Below are 20,728 nucleotides of genomic sequence, written 5' to 3'. Positions count from 1 at the left end.
AAGACGTAGTTGCAGTAATCAATTCAACTAAAGATAAATAATATATTTTGCAATGGCAACTTGTCCAGATAATTTTTTTTTTCAAAAGTGGTTTAATAATAGGTGTTTTCCCCAGGCCCTATAAACAGCAGACGCAAGGGATGGGTTTATTATTTGAATCAAAAGCTATATAACAGGCAAAACTGAAAGAAAGCTGTGGGTAAAAGATTGAGACAGCAGGAGGAGGAGTTTAATTGTACAATTTCTTCTAGGTTTTTGTAGTTTATTTAGTATTGTCATTTTGTCACAATTAGTTTTGGTTGGACACAACATTGGTACTGGATCTGATATTGATATACGGACCACTCTTCTAATCTTCTGAATTTTGTCAGTAAAGAAGAAAGGAAATTCTTTGCAGACCCTGGTAGAGTGGAGTTCAGGTGCTACTGACAAAGGTGCAATTTTGAGTTAAAAGCCTATATCTGTAAAGTCTCTCTTTATAGATGTCATAGTGAACTTGAAGTCCAGTCTTTCGCCACCTGTGTTTGGCTTTTCGGCACTCCCTTTTTAGACTTCCTACCAGTGAAGCATTTCTCCATTGAGATTTCTTTTTAGAAGAGGCAACCTTCACCTTAATGGGAGCAATGGAATCAATGATGTCTGAAATTTTAGAATGGAAGTTATCTACTAGCTTGTTTACTGAGTTACAGGACACATTGGAAAGGAAAGAGTAAACTTGGTTGAACTGTCCTTAAAAAAGCTTTTTCCTATAATATGTCTTTGGCTAGTGTATCACATTGCTGTTTTGCGCCTTTGTTTTAGGGGTTGTCAACATGGATGTTGAAATCTCCCAGAATGATTAGTCAGTCGTTATCAACACATATCACAGATAGGTCATTGAAAAAGTTTGCTTTGGATTTTGGGAAGCCTGTAAACATTCATAAAAATAGCTTGAGCAGGATCCTTTGCCTGGACAGCCCGATATTCAAAAGAGTGAAAAAGGTCAATTAAGACCCCAGCTGATGTTCACATTGGTAACCTTCTTGCTGTGAGAAGATGATGCTGACCAGTGAAAAACCTAAAAGGCAAACTAAACAAAAACCCTAAGCAGTTATTTTCCAAGAAGCAAAGATCATACATTTCACACACTATTTTACTGGAGTGTGTTGGAGCTGCTGACATCAGTTGCCACTTGTGACATTTTCAGAAATGCAATGTGATATATTAGTACCTCGCTGTTCTCTGACCAGTCATTTGTCTAACTGACATTGTGGAAAAAACTTCGGTGCCTTACGCATAAACAACTTGGTCATTTCTGCCAACTTTTGCTTGTATATTTCTTATGTTTGTGGCTGTGTGTGTGTGTGTGTGTGGTTACATGTGAAAAATACATGAGTCATCACATTTCCTCTGTGCTCTTGTGTGAAGTTGCTCATTTGTCTCAGTCAGTGCCGTATGTGTTTATTTATCACGGTGTTTGTGTGTGTGCATGTGTCGCCTATGGCTTCTATCTATGGAAGCAGAGAGATGAATGGAGCCCTGTGAAGCAATGTTGATTACACAGGCTCTTTCGTTCCCCCTTTGTCTTTCTGCTGCACAGAAAGCAGGAAGAAATGAACACTGCAGTCAAAGACGGACCAAAACGGAGAAGTGAGGAAAGGAAGAATTTTTTTTTTTAAAGAATAGATTATGGCAAAGTGATGTACAAAAGGTAATACAATTTCTATTAAATAAATGGAACATTTAAAATCCAAAAAGTAGTTAAAAAGTAGATTTAACAGATGTACAGTATATGAAAAATGTTTGCTGTCAAGCTTTAGGGCACCTGGAGCATATGTTTCACAAAGCTGGCTTTTATGTGTGTGTTTTGTGTTTTTTGAACTACCAGAGTTGTTCAGAGCCTTTTTGGCAACTTTTCAGTCCAGTTGCTTATGTTGCTAGAATATCTGTGGCCTAGAAAATAAACCCAAGGATGCTGTGAATGAGAGCAACTTGCAGGTGTGATACCTTACATGGCAGATGGCTAATACGAGTGAGAAAAAAATAATGTACTATGTAACCCTACAATTAGTTTGCAAACTATTGTTTTATTGTTTCTTTATTTAATGTAGGACATAGTTTCATTGTCTTTTTACAAAATGGTTCTCCTCAGTGACTGCAATGATAAGTCTGCCTTGGCCTTGCACAACTCAGTCATTTGAGTCATGTCCAAAGACAATGTAGGCTTGTATAAAAAGATGTCTGTCTTTTATTTGTTTAAAGCTGTTTTATTGGTTTTTAGAATAGACTGAAAAGCCTAGCCAATACTCTGAAGAACGTTGTCCCAACCAATAAAAAAATCTTCTCACTCAAATCTCCTAATAATTAAATGATTGTTCCACATGTTCTTAAAAGGGCTTTCTTCTCTCAGACTGCAGGTTTACTGCTGGTTACCAGTTTCTAAAAGTAGAATAGGAAGCAAATATTTCAGTTATCAGGCTGCTCTGGTGTTGAACCAGGTCCGTTTTTGTCCATGACTCACACAAGATTAGACTAAAAACTTTATTACATAGATTGGAGTTGCTCACGTTTTCTTTAGCCATCTTTGTTGTTATGATGCTATTGGATTAGACAGAGCTTGAAAGATGTGTTTGATCAGTGATAAAAGAAGGCAGCAGAACTCAGTGAGAGGGGGAAACACTATAAACTTGTACTGCCCTTCACCGCCTTGATTGTATCCTAGCCACACCCATATTCCCTCATCCACGTTTTGATTGGTCCAGCTGGCAGCAGCAGTCTGCTAACTCTCCCCTCTGCTCACCCTCCTCCATTCTCCCTCCCTTTCACCCATTCTGTCTATGCTGCTCGCCAGTGAATGAGTCCGCTCAGACTCATGCTGTTAAACATTGCAGCCTCTTCCTCTCTTTTTCTTCCACCATTCTCTCTGTCCTTCTCTGCCTTTGAAGCAGACAGAGGAGCATCGACACGGCAACGGAGCCACCAACGAGCCACGGAGAAGCCTGGAAACGAACCTTGCTGAGGGCGCTAGGAGCTTCTGAACATTTCTAACAACAGCTGATAAATCTGTGAAACATTTCCAAAGGCAGGTAGAAGCAACAGATTGCCCTTTAGGTGCAACTGTTGCTGGTAGCCCACCTGATCTGAGACAAAGCTGGCATCTGTGGATTTGGAAAGACAGTTTCTCTGAATGCAAGAAAAGCATTTGCTCTGCCCAAAGCAGGAGGAACTAACAATGTCAGGCGACAAGAAGAGAGATCTTTAATTCAATTGGGAAAGCAACACGGTTCAAGGCGTGAACATCACCTTCACCACCATCATCATCTTCTCCTATCATTCATCGTTTTGCAGAAACCAAAGACCACAAGTCATTTGTATTCACAAAATAGATGGAGGATGTTAGTTCAGAGGTAAGCTGTGAATCGCAAAGAGCAACACCGAACCTAATCCGTGTAAAGATGCAGATAAGGGTCACCAAGTGATGCCAGAAAATCCACAATGAAATGACTTCTGAAGACAGGTAAAAGAGCAGGATGTATTCAAGTATATAATAAAGAAGAAATCAAGAAAAACTAGCAATGTCAGGCAGATGTTCTTTTCAAACAAAAACTGGATGAACACGAAGAAAGCGAGCATCCATATCTCGCTAGAATACTTTCTTTTTTCTATGATGTTTTTGCACCTGTGGAGGTTGCTTCTTTAAAATCATTCAAACCTTACTTTCTCCTTAACTTTTGCTGCAAAGTGCTGCAACTAAATCTCTGCACCGATTTAAGGCGGTGTTGGCATTCTTGTTCCGACTCTACTTTTCGGGGTGAAGTGGATCTGCCGTGGGGGCAGCTGACAGCCGTCCAAGACGCCGCGAGCCGTACTCCGCGTGAAGAATGCCCAGCCGCGCTTGGCCAAGCCGGCCGACCCGGGCCCGACGGCGGGCCTCTACATGGAGAGATCACAGAGCCGCATCAGCCTCTCGGCGTCCTTTGAGGCCCTCGCCATCTACTTCCCGTGTATGAACTCCTTCGATGAGGACGATGGTGGTGAGTGGAAATGAGCATACACACAGCAACATGCACATTTGTAGCAAGCATTGGTAGATCCATTCAGAAATCATGGGCCACAATATAGCCTATTGTTTACCTGTCTGTTTTCACAAGTTAGGGTTTTATAAATAGCAGTTTAATTCTATTATGTGCACTTTGGACGAAAATCTTTAAAGAGCTTAATGCACGTTTTGCAGGGAATGTAATTTTAAAAACTGGAGCTAAACATTTGAGGTTATAAGAGGATTAATCACTCTTCTGTGATCCTAAATCTATAATTTATCAACAGAAAACATCAGTATTTGTACAATTAACTGCAGTCACACAACAAAATGACACACCATTTTGGACTTTACAAATATGCTAAGCAACACAAATATCAGACTGATTAAGTAGTTTTTACCTAACCTGCATTATTCTTTTTATGATTTGGGTCTTAGTTGAACACCTACCATATTTTTATACATGAAAACATCCATCAATTTGTATATTTTTTTAGGATCAGGCCATCCTGCTTTTGTAACATACATTCTGTTTAAAACCAAGGCGTTTTGAAAAAGTTTTGAGCATGAACGGAAGAGGAAGAGCCTGTTAATGTATGATTTTATGATGATGTAACATATTTTGATCTGGCTGGATTTTATTACTCCTGATTTCCTGTCACTCTAATCTTGTCTGGAAAACTGCAGTAGTAGATAATCTTTTCAATGTAATCTGATGTAGAAAACAAAGATAATAATAAAAAATGTATATATATTATATATTACTTATGTGGATACAGCAGTCTTTGGAATAAAGTGTGAAATATATTCTGCATGTTGTTCATTTGAATAATGTTTCTGCCCAGACTAAAATTAGAACTTCTACTCGAAAAGGTGAAATATTAGTGGCATACCAATAACTGGTTATAATAATAACATCAAATGGTACATGAAAATGCAGTGCCTTGTAAATCTGTTCATACCCTTTGAACTTACTCACATTTTGCCACAATACAATCACAACTTTTATTGGGATCTTATGTGATATGGTGTCATTAAATAGTACATAATTTGTAAAGTGGAAAGAAAATGACACATTCAAAATTAATTCAAATTGAATATCTGAAAAGTGTTGGGTGCATTTAGTCAGTCAATACTTTATAAAACCAGCCTTTGTTGCACATACGGCTGCAGCCCTTAGTCTGTTTGAATGTGAATCTAGGGTGCAAACACAGCAGAAAATGATTGTTTAGCTCATTGTCTTTGTTTAATCTGGACTCTGCATTTTTGTTGTCTGTAATGGGCAAAAGATATTCCCAAAAATGTTTTAATTTGAAATGCAAACATTTTTAGCAGTTTTAGGTAGCACAAAAGAAATGCTGAGGTGGAGTTTGATGCGGACGTTGGAGGCTGTCATTTCAGAAAATCTTTCATTAACTTTGCTTCATTTGCTTTTAATTTTTAATTTAACTCACTATTTGGTTGTTCTATGGATTTTACGTAAAATTATCCAGGCTTCACCAGGTTTAAATTCCTCAAGTAATAATTACCTGACTCTGCAGGGTCTCTCATCCCTGTAGAAGCTCTGCTGTTAGTTTCAGCAATGTTTGAGTAGCATAGTCTCTGCTCAATCCAACGATGCACTGTGAGCAGCTCATGTGTGGCGTGTGCAGAATGTCATGATATTTTTACGGCTTTCATGTTAATATCTCGACTAGCCACCCCAAGCCAGAAAGAGTTTCAGAGTGATGCGTATTTTACTGCATGTAGATTGCTGATTATAATCTTATGGCTACAACATACAGTATGTCTTAGTAGCTGTTTTGTAGTTCAGTTTTTCGAGGTGACCGACGCGTTTCAACCACCCCCACCTTATCCCTCTCTCTGTCGCACCAACCCTCTGCATGTTGTCCTTCACCACATCCATAAAACTCTCTGTGGTCTTTCTCTTTTCCTGATTCCTGCCAGCTATACATTCAACATCCTTTATCCAATATGTCTACTGTCTCTCCTATGCACATGCCCATCACAGTTATAACTTTCTAACATTGTCTCCAAACAGCAAAGGTAGAGCTGGCTCTTTGATTGGTAATTTCTAATCATGTCCAATGTGGTCACTCCCAAAATCTAAACATATCATCCTGTCTTTTTCTTGGTGCCACTGTCTCCAAACCCACACATTGTAGCAAATCTTACTACTGTCGACCAGAGAGGAGCATTTAACCTGCAGACATCACGTGATTTAATAAAGAGAATGACATTTTTAAAATCAGTGCAGGTGACAAACCTGCTAATCCTCTTAATATTTATTGTCAGTAGGGAACTGGAAGATGTATAATCTTCTTGTGTAGAGTCGGGGCAGCATCAGCCCAAGTGTCCATGTAACTGGAAGGGGAAAATTGTCGCTCTCAACACGCTTTTTTTTTTTTTTGCAGAGCTGAACTTACAAGCAAGGATGACTTGATACTTATTGCCAACAAGTTGACTGGAAACTCTTCTACATTCTGAGAAAATGACTGCAATATTAACACGGTTCCAGAGTAGAGAAAAAAAAGCTTTAAGTCGATGTTGCAATGCAATACAATACAATGTTCATGAGATGATCTGTAACAAATAAAACATAAATATTGATGCAGTTTTTGTACAAACACAAGATCTATTAATATCTTAATTTAAATAAGGCCATTGTTTGCACACTTGATTTTCTCTAATTATTTGGCAATTTCCAGTAATATCTCAATATGCTTGATAGCAATGTTATAAGATAATCAGTACAGCCCAGGTTAGCCATTAAATGAAAAAAGTACTTTCAGGACTACACAAACTGTAACTTGTGTATACAGGTAATCGACTGCTTAACAAACATGTTATAACTTGCAGTCTGTAGTTTTAAAACCGTGTTAGCTTAATAGGAGTGATGGGTGGAGCTACTATAGTTTCCCCACCATGACTGACTGGAAATACGTTCAGTTCAGAAAACCACAAACAGCCAAATTAGTATGTCTTGTAAGCAAAGGAAAGTGTATCAACCCTTTTTCCACATACTAACCTGCGGTGGTCTGCAACAGGTTGGGGAGGGGCAGTTTAGCATTACTCTGTTCTTCATACAGCAAGAAAACGTCCTCATACTCAGGCACTTTCTTTTTTATTTCAACACAAGGACTTTAAACTTAAGGATTGGTATGAAAAAACTGAACGTATTTTATCTGACGGCAACACCACTACAGATGTTAATGCTTTGACTTAAAACTGCTAAAACCTTCGGGATAATATTTGATAAGGGTTCTACATTTAAAAATCGAATTGATTCTGTGGTCAGTACAAGCTTTTTCAGCTTTTTAAAGCATAAATGCACAGATAGAAAGAACAGGTCATGTCACTCAGAATATTACCAAAATACCAGCTTTTGTTTATTAAAGTTATTTTCATTGAATATAATGAAAATAATGCTGAGTTTTTTTTTTCCACGAAGTTTTGCCTAACTCCAGTGATATGACCATGTCTGAAAACACAAATTGTGAAACACGTGTGTGACTCCATGTGCCTCTGTGTTTACTCGGATACACAGGTGATGCTCAGCGCTTTCACACAGATTTGACAGAAGTGTATGAGGTAATCAGAGCAAAGCGGCAGGCCGTGGTTTGTGGCTCTCAGACTAATTAAATGCTAATATGGTTGATTGTGGTTGACTGCAGCTAAATAGAGGCCTGATTGCAGGTTAATTCTCACTCTCCGCCTCTCTGTTTAAGTGTCTCTCTGTCGGACTTTCATTCTCTTCGAGCCATTTGCCCTCTGGTTGGAAAATCCGGTTTGCAGGTTAATTCTGTCCTTCCTTCACAAATTGCCTTTTAATTGCTTTACCACTTGTTTTCTCTCCACTCCCATTGCTCTCCGTGGTCCTGTTCATGCTTGTGTTCACACCCGTCTGGTGGAATATTCAAAAAGCTGCAGCTAGAAGAGAGGGTTTTAAAGCATCACACATGGAATGAGATCAAGCACCTCAGAACACTCTTAAGGGAGCCCAGCCAGCTTGTGGCTACATCTTATCAAGAAGAATAAGAATGAATCCTTGAACATAAATAAATGATCAACCACTGGTTTGTGAACCACTAGTTTGAAACTCACATTTATTTGTACTGGCATAATAACTGAGATTTCTGAACTCAGAAATATCCATGTCTGAACTTGAAGTTGAAAATGTATATTTTAAATAAGAACTCCCAACACACTAATCTCTGGACTATTAAAACAACTTAATTTAATGTTAGAATTTAATTCAGAAGATACTTTTTCAAAGAAGCAAGGTATACACTGCTCAAAAAAATAAAAGTATAGAATGTAATATCAAGTCAGTTAAAATTCTGGAAAATGTATCTGGTCAGTTAAGTAGCAATGGGAGTTGTAATCAGTTTCCGCTGTTTTAGTGTTAATGAAATTCACAACAGGTTTATTAAAGAGGCAACAATGAGACAAGCCCGAAAACTGGAATGGTTTTGCAGGTGGAGGCCGCAGCCATTTTTCACTCCTAATTTTTTTTGACTGCTTAGTAGTTTTGCTTTTGACCAGGGTCAGTGATACAAATGGCAGTATGAACCTATACTTGGACCCTGAGTTGGCTGTGTCTCCTAGCACAGTCTCAAGAACATAGAGGAGATTTAAGGAGACAGGGAGTTGTTCTAGGAAAGCTGGACAGCCGTTGAAGGTCAGCAGGACTGGTATCTGCTCGTTTGTGCAAGGAGGAACAGGATGGGTACTGCCAGAATTCTACAAAGGGACCTCCACCAGACTTCATGAGGATGGCCTGAGGGCCCAACTGTCCTCACTGCCAGAGAACATTGGACTGAGCAGGTTTGGCCAACTGTTTTTTTTGTTTTGTTTTTTTTAACAGATGAGAGCAGGTTCACTCAGAGCTCACGTGACAGACATGAAAGGGTCTGGAGAAGCTGCAGTAAACATGCTGCCTGCAACATTGTTCAGCATGTTTGGTTTGGTGGTTGGCTGGCCTCCATGCTGCCCTGACCTAAATCCAATAAGACATCTCTTCACCGTGTTTAGGTCCATTCGACGCCACCAGGTTGCACCTCAGACTATCCAGGAGCTCAGTGATGCCCTGGGAGGAGATACCCCCCAGGACACCATCTGTCTTCTCATAAGGAGCATGACCCAATGTTGTCAGGCATGCATTCAAGCATGTGGGGGCCATACAAACAACTGTGTGCCATTTTGAGTTGCTGCAATGGCATTTCAGCAAATTGAACTGATTCTGATTGCAAGATGATCACTTGTCCTACACTTTCCACTAATCAACAACACCCCAAAGCTGATGCTTTTGGGAAAATAAAGTTATAACATGATGCAAGCTGATGCAGTGCAACTGTTTTTCCATTAAACATCTCTCAATTGATCAAGCATTAATCAAAATGAACTTTTAAAACTGAATAGAGTAGCTTTTAGGTGATTTCTCGATTAGTAAAATATAATAAATAAATAAAAATAGAATATTAATGCACATGTCTCTACATCTCCCATATGGTCACTCTCACACACTGCCTTCTGTATGTGTTATCTGGCATCTCAGGTGTTTGATTTCTATGCGACAGACTGACTGTTGAGATGAATCACCTGCGTTAGGTCGTAAATGTAAGACATGACAAATTGAATGCTCACTCAGCCGGTCATCGATCCACCCGTTTCATCCCCCTGACTCTATATCAGCATTCAGCACCTGCACATCTGAGGGACAAATCCCCCCTCCCCCTAAAAAGTTAAACGTTCAAAGAAATCTTATAAGTTTCTAAATATCTGCTCTATTTTTGGTGTCTGGTGTCCTCCAGACTTTCTCAGGTTCTCATTTGCTTCTCATTGTCAGTTTTCACACTTTCCTGTCGAGTGTACACTTGTTGCATTCAGCTGTGTTTTTGTACATGAAAATGGAGCAAAAGAAGAGTGAGAAGTGTTCTAATTTAGCAGAGTGAAGCATGCATGTAATTTTTATTCCACTCTGTTTCCTTCTTCAGTAAATGAAACATCTAAGCTTGGTGTTTCTTCTGGATTTATTCCTGTTTGGCTGTTCAAAGTAGCAAATCAAAAAATATTTTTACATGAAGAAAAATATTATTTACTATAAAAAAGGTGTTTATAAGGAATGAATGGATGTATTAAAACTTGTAGGGGCAATGGACCTTCGGAATTGTATGATTTCTGAGTGTTTTTCTAATTTTCTTTAATGTTTCCGGATGTTATTCTGGAAAAGGAGAGTATAACACATTAATAAGACAACAAAAAATGCACAAGATGATCGGCTGTAAATGGGAAAGGACTGCACAAACAAGCCAAACAATGTTGGAGTTTCTGCTAACCAAATCATGCTGTTCAGATGTGAAACCACAAATGCACACTGCGGATAATGAATATTTTAATAGCTTTTCAGGTAACTGATTGTTCTACCCTGGCACAGGCTTGGTTTCTACAAACAAAAGGTGCAACAATGATAACTTAGTCTTGAAATTGCTGGAACATATATCTTTATTTCTGAGCTTTTGTGTATTTCCATCCTTGCATTGCACAAAATCTTTGTCATTATTTCTAGAAACATATAGCTGTCTGTCCAAGTTCTGCAAATTTGAAACATATCCATAATGTTTGTGGCATTTTAAAGAAGACTTTCCTGACGAATGAACATTTTTATTTATTTATTTATTTTTATTTTATTTTAAATTTTTTGGGGTTCTTGAATTTGCATGCATGGCTTCATCGCCTCATCAGCCAGGAGATACAGCCTGATTAAGCTAAGTTAAGGCATCACAGTAGTAACCCACAGGCCATTTCTTTTTCAAATTCCCTGAAAAAAGAGGACTATTTATGTATTCGAATAGCGGGTCTGAAAAAAATATTAATCAAATAACTTGAATACAAAATAATTGGGGTGTGGTGCCGATGGTGTAGAGGTATGCAGCCCATGTATTGAGGCTTCAGTCCTCGACATGGCGGTCCTGGGTTCGTGTCCTGGCCCTGGTGACATTTGCCACATGTCTTCCCCTCTCTCTGCACCTGTTTCCTGTCAACCTACTGTAAAAAATAAGAAAAAATAAAGGCCGCTAGTGCCGCAAAAAAATCTTTAAAAACTAAAAAATCTGAAAAACATTTATTGAATAATTTTTATCTTACTAATGCTGTTTTCCAAACTTGGAAAATTATTCTTCACCCCTTGTTGTTTGATTTGAACTCCTCGTATGTAAAGTGATTCAAAGAGGTTCAGCTGATTTACTTTACTTCTGTAAAAATGTATTCCATCTTCTTAATTTTGAGTTGCATATGTTGAATTTTGGTTATTTTATTTTGTTTTCAGGTCTTAACTTTATTTTCCACTCTTGTAAATTCATACAGAGGACCGCCACCTGCAGAGAGAAAAGCAGAAAAATAAAATAAAAAACAGCTGAAAGTCTTTTCCCAACTGGGCTCCTATGAATGTGGTTAATGATGTATAGTTCAGATAATGAGACAGAAAAAAACATATGTAGCTGATGTCAGAGTTATAGTAAAGAGTACAGTAGAGCGGAAAAGATGTCAGACTAAAAGAAAACAGATAAGTCTCTTGTGTGCTTCTGAGCTTAAGAGACGACCCAGAAAAGTCAGGATTAAAAAATGGACTGCCTGGAAAGGAGGTCTATTCTATAGGGAGTAAGGGGAGGAGGAGGAAGAGAAAGAGGCAGAGAAAAGGGAAAAAGGGGCTGCAGGTGTTCATTTGTTCAGCTGGGCATATATGGCAGCCAATAGGGCATTTTTCAGTGTGTTGTAGTTTAATCCAAGAACAGCAACTGTGCTTGTTCCCACCATGAACTCCAAAAGCTGCATAACACAGCGGTGCACATCAGTGGCCGCACTTGCCACTGGGAAGTTCCAGTTCTTTACTCAGACATTACAATATACCTCAAAGAGAACATGTTGGTGAGGGCTGCAAGTCTTTCATGCTGTATGCTGCTCACATCTAAAAAAAAAAAAAAAAATTAAGATATGGTTTGTTTAAAATTACAAAAATGGTGCTTCAAGTGCCATCCTTTTGCGTTTTCACGAAATATAAATAGTTTTTAAGTGCATTTGCTAAATGTGGCTATAATTTTAAAAAAATCTTTTTTTTTATTGAATGTTAATTTAATTTTATTGGGTCAGGAGTTTCAGTTCAGTTTTCAGTTCTTGGATTGACTCTTTAAAAAAGTGCTTTCAGAAACTAACATTGAGTTACAATTTCAGTTTTCTAAACCTTTGTGAGCCTGTATGTTGACATTTTGATCACTGTTTCTTGTAGATTAAACCGTTCTTTCAGTAATTAGGGTTAGGAATTCAGTGGGCAAATGAAAATGACTTTTTTGGGTTCCTAGTGTGATATTTCCAGTTTTTAAGTAAGTGAAAGACCTTACCATACTAACATAGCTCTTTACATTCTTCATCATAAATGATTATTTTTGATTATTATGTATAAAATTTAGCTGTCATACATTTTTGATCAACTGAGACATCATTGTACATCATAGTAATGATTTTGCACAGAAAAGAAAAGATAGGTTTTCTTTCATTTTTTTCTTTGTGTGTTTTACACCGTAAGGCCCATTTTCTAATATACTACATTGTGGGAATCCACTGCTCCTTAAGAACTGCTGTATTAAGATTATGGTTTAGGTTAAGGACTAAGGTGTAAATTGAGTGTAGGTATGTTCTGGTAATGATTAGGTTTAATGATAGTGTGTGTGTGTGGTCTTGCGTTTGTTACTTTCTGACAATGCCCTGCATTGTGAGGACCCACTGCTCCTTGTGGGGACCAAAGCCTGGTCCCAATGAGGGAAAATGCTGTTGTTTGGTAATGGGTTAGGTGTAGGAGTAAGTTGTGAATTAAGTTTAGGTAAGGGTAAGGGTCAGGGCTAGGCCACATAACCGAATGAAAAATGAATAAAAGTCAATGCAATGTCCCCTTAAGGATAGAAATACCAATGTGTGTGTGTGTGTGTGAGAGAGCACCAATGATTTCAATGAGCACCAATTCGAACTAAATTGATTGACAGCTAATGCATAAACTGAGTCTGAGTGAGGTCAAGGATTATTCAATGATGTTATATATTTTTAATATGGGCAGGGAAGGGCAAATTGCATAGGTGAAATGTAACTATTTTTATTCCAGTTCCACTTTAACATTTGAAAAACAAATATTTAAATCTTTCCTGATTTTAATGCCTGTGCTTCTTATTCTAATTCCTTTGCAGATTTGTGTCCTTCTTTAGATGACATTTCTGACATTGCATTGATTGTGGTGAAAAGCAAACCTTCTGTTATCTTTACCAGATTACTTATGTTTGTGAAATATAACCAGAGGATACTGATCTTTGATCCAACAGTCAAGTTTTTTTCTATCCTCCGCATTAAGCCCATTTCCTGTGAGCTGTGATCAAAATCCGGCCCGAATGTAAGACTACTTCATATCTTAACAAAAAAAATATTTTGATTAAACAATATTTCACAAAGCATCAAATCAGATTTCTCAGCAAATAATTTGATGTTTAGCTTATTGGTTTTAAAAGGGACTTGAGTAGCTGCTAATTTTTATCTTTGCAGTAAAATGCAAGAGTAAGAATTATGATTATTGATTAATTAATATTTATTAAGAATTATAATTTAAAATAATAATTTGAAAAAAATTAATTTCTTAACCAAAAATCATCACTTACAAATAGAAATCAGAGAGGTCCTCTGGTGTTGTGATTATGGACTCAAAGCTCTTTAATAATTACAATTAGCTATTCATCAATAATAATTGATAAATTATTAACCAAAACCACAAAATGTCAGTGTTTATTCAACCGCTTCACCAAAGGTGGGGGGAACTTCAACCTTGTTTTGACAGATAAATCTCTCTCGCACTAAATAAACACAAACGCTTCTCTTAAGTATATATATGAAGATTTATTGAAGTCAAATAATTCTGATATACCATTATTCTGGTCCAAAAACCTTCATTTAACTAACAAACACTGTTCTACACAAAGGGGATAAAAATGACTACCTAACAATAATAATAAAAGAAAAATATATGCGTATTTAGTGTCTATGAAGATAAAACCAGCAGTTTTATGGACAAAATGTGCAATTTGGGTGAAATGGAAAGAGAAGTCCTCCTGGTGCTGATGTCTCAATTGCAGCGATCAGCTGTTAAAACGCCCTTTAGCCACAACCAGCTGATCGCCCCAAATCTCGAACAAAGAGTCATAAAACTCTGAGGCGGGAACTCAGTGGAAATACTCTAGTAATAAAAACTGGAACAATGGATTGGTCAGCCGAGGCCCAGACCTCAGTTGCTTTGAATGAAACACTTTTAAAAGTCCAACCTCTAACTCCTGGCTGATTTGGGATCAGCCGGACAAAATATGAACACGCACGATTCAACAGCGCTTGTGCAGCACATCAAAACACCACTCAGCATAAAACACTTCAATCAGTATTGCATGCAACAAGTTAATACCTTAGATTAAGTACTGGTGATTCTAAATCACTTTCACTGTGCCTTATCCTGCCCAGACCTCTAAAGGCACCTATCCGGTTTAATATGAAAAGAACGAAATTACTTTGACGTTGATTTCTTCTCTTCTCTGGTTGATGATGGGTCAGGTCTCAAGAAAAATGGTGGGGGGATCACGCATCCGTGACCACCTCAAGAAAAAAAAAAAGGTAAACGTCTCATCCGTCCAGGAATGGAAAATATGAAGAACCTTTAGTCGACTGAATCAACAAGGAGGAAACTCATCTCCTTGGAAATAAAACCTCTGTGGGTTTTCACCTGTCGGCGTGGTCTTCACTCACCTCATCGGATTTGTCCATGAAACTCCTTAAGTTTGTAGATGACACCACTGTCATTGGACTGATCCAGGACGGTGATGAGTCTGCATACAGACAGCAGGTGGATCGGCTGGTACACTGGTGCGGTCAGAACTACCTTGAACTGAACCCACTCAAGACTGTGGAAATGGTGCTGGACTTTCGGAGAACACCACCCCCATACACCCCCCTCACCATCCTCAACAGCACTATATCGGCCGTGGACCACTTCAGGTTCTTAGGAACCACCATCTCTGAGGACCTGAGATGGTTTTCACACATAGACACAGTTCGAAAGAAGGCCCAGCAGAGACTGTACTTCCTGAGGCAACTCAAGAAGTTCAACCTTCCACAGGAGCTGCTGGTCATCTTCTACACTGCCATCATTCAGTCTGTCCTGTCTTCATCCATCTCAGTGTGGTTTGGCTCATCCACAAAACAGGACAGGTCCAGACTGCAACGAATAATCAGGACTGCAGAGAGAATAATCAGGGCTGACCTTCCCTCCATCCAGGACTTATACAGGTCTATGGTCAGGAAAAGAGCTGCTAAAATCTTTGCAGACCCCACACACCCTGCACACAAACTGTTCAGAGCTTTACCTTCAGGTCGCCGCTACAGAGCACTGTTCACTAAAACCAGCCGCCACAGAGGCCATAGAGTACAAAACAACAGCATACAGATGTTGCAAATGCACCATTTTATTATATATGTGTATATTGTACATTGTAAATATGTATATTCTGTAATACAAAAACAAAACCAAAGAGCAAAGTGTACCGGAGTCAAATTCCTTGTTTGTATGTACGAACATGGCAATAAAGCTGATTCTGATTCTGAATCAGTTTATGAATCTTCTGACCTTCTTGTATCAGACAGATTTCCAGCTTTCAAGCTCTTCCGGGAATGGCCTTATGGAGCAAAGGTTCGCCTGCGAGCTTTTGTCTCTCCAGAGATGTGCCTCCGTTGCGTCGTCCCGTGAGACACGCGGGAAATGGCCACAAAACTTTTCCCCTCGGCGTGTTTATAATCCCAGTGACGTCAGAGCTGCGATGTCTGTTGAGCTGCGCATGTTTAACTGTGCGACGAAAATGGATGACTTCAACACAAGTCTTTCAAAATAAACACAAGTTGTCCTTTGGCTGCTAAACAAGCCCAAGTTATCAGCCTCCTGCCACCATACTTAATAGTCTTCATGAAATGTTTATGCTGATATGTTATTTTTGTTGTAAAACTCTCCAGCCAAAGATTTCAACTTCATTCAGATGCAGCTTCGCACGCATAAATCATGCTGCCATGTTGCTTTTAGAGAGATTAATTCCCAGAATCCCCTTTCAAACAAACACCAGTTCAGTTTTTTGTAGGTTTTCTGAGAATTGCAGATATTTATGAAAACATAGCAACTGGCTTATTTTCCACTTATGTCATTCTACATTGAGAAAGCTAATTCATACTTCAAATGTCTTGGAAATGACATCCAATCCAGGGGTCCCCAAACCCCCGACTCCGGTCCAAATCCGGATCTAGAGAGCATTTTGTCCAGACTGCAAAGCATTTTCTGATACTATTTTCTCATTTACTATTTAGATATAGACATTTTATTACTGCCAGCTGCCGCATCCGAACTTTGAACAGGCGCGATGGGCAACTATCTGAGTCGGTGACATTCTGGTCCACACTCCAAGCCAGCTGGTGGTGGTAATGCACCACATTGTTGTATGCTAACCACCAGAAAACGACAAAGAAGACGCTATGTGGGATCCTTGAACGTGGGTTGCAAATGCACCTTTTCCTTTGGCTCGTTTTAGGCAACGCGGCTCCGCTCCACTCAGTTTTGCTCTACTCGGTACGGTATCAGTTGGGTTTCCACTGACCCACTGACGGCTGGTGGCGGGGCTTCAATGCATTGTGTGCACTGTGCTGCTATTAACATTACTGTTAATAGCTGCTAAGTTACTAGCATGGGAGCTCATGCTTGCTGACAGTACAATGACTTGGTGGTGCACAGATGAGTGAGTAAAAGAAGATGGCTTTGTCAAAAATACATAAAGTGGACTATGAAAATCGCACATTTAAAGATGAATGTACAGTAGCATACGCTTTCCTTTTAATGTCTGTAGGGTGTGAGGTGTGAGACCTTCAACCAAAGCTATGGGTCTGACGGTAGGACAAGGAGAATAAATGAACTGAGGGGACAGTATGAGCGAACTACACGACTGGTAACACAGTCTCTTACAGCACAACAACGAGCATACGAGTGTTCACTGTGAGAACCGTGGATTTTAGAAAAACACAAAAAACCTTTCACTGACTGGGACATGATCAAAAAGTGCATGGAAGCTGTGGCACAAACACTTTTAGATGGAGAAGAAGGACAAAAACTTAAGATTAAGCAAATTACCCTGTCTGCCACAAGCACAACAAGGAGAGCAGAACTGTTCCACCAAGATGTACTGACCCAGCTTGACTGTGCCATTCAAAGTGCGTTTAATATTGGTCCTTAATTGGGTTGCACTTTTCTGTTCAACAGATGATTTCATTGGCATATGAATAATTGATCAGTAGTTAAAAACAAAAACTAGTGTTAATTAAATGTTAAATAAAGAAGAAAGAAAATATTTTCGTCAGTTCATTTAAAATGTTCAGAGCCAAAAGTGTTGGATGATGGAGGTAGTAGACCTCCTGCTATTTTGGTTGGGGACCCCTGTTATAATCCTTCCCAGATTTTTGGGTAGTTGGCTGTCTGAGGTTACTGCTGATGTCCTTTCTTTTTGGCATTGTGTTAATACACACCTGCATACGGTGGAGCAGGAAGGGCTCACACTGATGCTGAATACAGGTCCTTCTCAAAATATTAGCATATTGTGATAAAGTTCATTATTTTCCATAATGTCATGATGAAAATTTAACATTCATATATTTTAGATTCATTGCACACTAACTGAAATATTTGAGGTCTTTTATTGTCTTAATACGGATGATTTTGGCATACAGCTCATGAAAACCCAAAATTCCTATCTCACAAAATTAGCATATTTCATCCGACCAATAAAAGAAAAGTGTTTTTAATACAAAAAACGTCAACCTTCAAATAATCATGTACAGTTATGCACTCAATACTTGGTCGGGAATCCTTTTGCAGAAATGACTGCTTCAATGCGGCGTGGCATGGAGGCAATCAGCCTGTGTCACTGCTGAGGTCTTATGGAGGCCCAGGATGCTTCGATAGCGGCCTTTAGCTCATCCAGAGTGTTGGGTCTTGAGTCTCTCAACGTTTTCTTCACAATATCCCACAGATTCTCTATGGGGTTCAGGTCAGGAGAGTTGGCATGCCAATTGAGCACAGTGATACCATTGTCAGTAAACCATTTACCAGTGGTTTTGGCACTGTGAGCAGGTGCCAGGTCGTGCTGAAAAATGAAATCTTCATCTCCATAAAGCTTTTCAGCAGATGGAAGCATGAAGTGCTCCAAAATCTCCTGATAGCTAGCTGCATTGACCCTGCCCTTGATAAAACACAGTGGACCAACACCAGCAGCTGACACGGCACCCCAGACCATCACTGACTGTGGGTACTTGACACTGGACTTCTGGCATTTTGGCATTTCCTTCTCCCCAGTCTTCCTCCAGACTCTGGCACCTTGATTTCCGAATGACATGCAGAATTTGCTTTCATCCGAAAAAAGTACTTTGGACCACTGAGCAACAGTCCAGTGCTGCTTCTCTTTAGCCCAGGTCAGGCGCTTCTGCCGCTGTTTCTGGTTCAAAAGTGGCTTGACCTGGGGAATGCGGCACCTGTAGCCCATTTCCTGCACAAGCCTGTGCACGGTGGCTCTGGATGTTTCTACTCCAGACTCAGTCCACTGCTTCCGCAGGTCCCCCAAGGTCTGGAATCGGCCCTACTCCACAATCTTCCTCACGGTCCGGTCACCTCTTCTCGTTGTGCAGCGTTTTCTGCCACACTTTTTCCTTCCCAGAGACTTCCCACTAAGGTGCCTTGATACAGCACTCTAGGAACAGCCTATTCGTTCAGAAATTTCTTTCTGTGTCTTACCCTCTAGCTTGAGGGTGTCAATAGTGGCCTTCTGGACAGCAGTCAGGTTGGCAGTCTTACCCATGATTGGGGTTTTGAGTGATGAACCAGGCTGGGAGTTTTAAAGGCCTCAGGAATCTTTTGCAGGTGTTTAGAGTTAACTCGTTGATTCAGATGATTAGGTTCATAGCTCGTTTAGAGACCCTTTTAATGATATGCTAATTTTGTGAGATAGGAATTTTGGGTTTTCATGAGCTGTATGCCAAAATCATCCGTATTAAGACAATAAAAGACCTGAAATATTTCAGTTAGTGTGCAATGAATCTAAAATATATGAATGTTAAATTTTCATCATTACATTATGGAAAATAATGAACTTTATCACAATATGCTAATATTTTGAGAAGGACCTGTAGTTAGATAAATTGATTACCACCTTATCCCCTGCTTAACCTCATTAGTCCTACTTGTGGATGTTTTTACTAGATGTAGATTAGATTACAGAAAGAGATTGAGAAGTGATTAAACATAAAGAATAAAGAAACAGCAGTGAAAGTAAAATGGAGGCCAGAATGATGCACATCTAACCAGCCTGTCATGCAGTACTGACAGCCAGAGCCGGAAGTAAAATTGACACAGGCTTTAACTGGAGACAATGCCTCTTTTAAAAATACCATTACAAAATGATTCACTTTGTGGCACGGCTGGTTAACAGCCATGCTTTGTGCGGTAATGACAGGAAGTCTCCAGGAGAAAATTTGAATATTCTGATCCGACAAGCATTAACATCCACATCCTTTTGTCTCTGATGATAGGTTAAATGCTCTTCTTCTGCCTGCGTAGACAGTGCATTGATCTAAATTGTCCTTTTGGGGTGAAATAGAAATATTAGTCAAGATTGAAACAAAATTATTAAAATCATTTTTCTATTTTCTTTGCCATTTATTATTTTCTCTTATTTTTCTGTAATTGGTCTTTTCTCAGAATTTGTCTATTTTCCTTTGAAGTCTTTAACACTTGATTACCTTGAGTTTTCCATTGTCTCAAGCTCTTTCTGCTCTCCTATGGAACCATCTTCCATGACTCTTTCCTTTTCTTCTTCCCTCACCCATTTCTACTGTGAACTGACTCTTCACCTTTCTCCGGCACCATTCCACATTTTGTGATGTTCCAACCCAGGAATAACTGGAATTTTATTACTTTGACCAACACTGAGCAAGTCAACATGGACTTTGTCAGAAAAATACTGAATCTGACACCAGGGGAGACCGTTGTATCATTTGATGTTACCTCACTTTTCATCTGCACTCCCACCTCGGAGGCATCACCTACTTTAAGGACAGAGACAATTTCTTCAGGCACATGGATTTCATTTCCACTTGCACAACCTTCGCTCAGCTTACACATCAACTCAGTGGATAACCACATCAAATTCAGAAGAGTGGATGCTAAAGACAACATGCTTCCTTTTTTGGACTTTGGGGTGTACATCAATGAAGATGGAAGCCTTAACACAGAGGTTTTTCTTCAAACAACACACGGACCAATATCTACCATCTTTGACTCACGCCACACTCTGGAACACAAGTTCTCATATATCCGAACTCTACAGCACCAGGCAGAACCAATCCGCTCCAGAGCTGAAGCCAAATATCAGGAAGGAAAACTGTGAAGAAAGCCCTCTAAGCATGTGGATACCCAGACTAGCCTTTCTTTAAATCAACAAGCCAAGTCAGAAGGAAAAACAGCATTGAAGAGAAGAAAAACAGATGCAAAACCACAGTTATTCCATATGTGGCCAGAGTATCAGAGACATTTAGAAGGATTTTCTCCAAACA

The 20,728-nt window shown here is 39.2% G+C and overlaps 1 protein-coding gene across 1 annotated transcript in view; it reads left to right on the top strand.

Annotated features, from left to right (window-relative positions):
- The first annotated feature begins 2,811 nt into the window (after nucleotides 1–2,811).
- Nucleotides 2,812–20,728, top strand: part of rims4 (regulating synaptic membrane exocytosis 4) — a 55,739-nt gene continuing 37,822 nt past the window's right edge. Inside the window, exon 1 of the mRNA XM_047347790.1 lies at nucleotides 2,812–4,013. Coding sequence (XP_047203746.1) covers nucleotides 3,917–4,013 — 97 coding nt within the window. The 5' untranslated portion in view covers nucleotides 2,812–3,916. The remainder of the gene's footprint in view (nucleotides 4,014–20,728) is intronic.

This window comes from Girardinichthys multiradiatus, chromosome 20, assembly GCF_021462225.1.
Source record: "Girardinichthys multiradiatus isolate DD_20200921_A chromosome 20, DD_fGirMul_XY1, whole genome shotgun sequence".
NCBI lineage: Eukaryota > Metazoa > Chordata > Actinopteri > Cyprinodontiformes > Goodeidae > Girardinichthys > Girardinichthys multiradiatus.
Note: the sequence above shows the minus strand (reverse complement) of the source record. Positions and strands in the feature narration are given on the sequence as shown.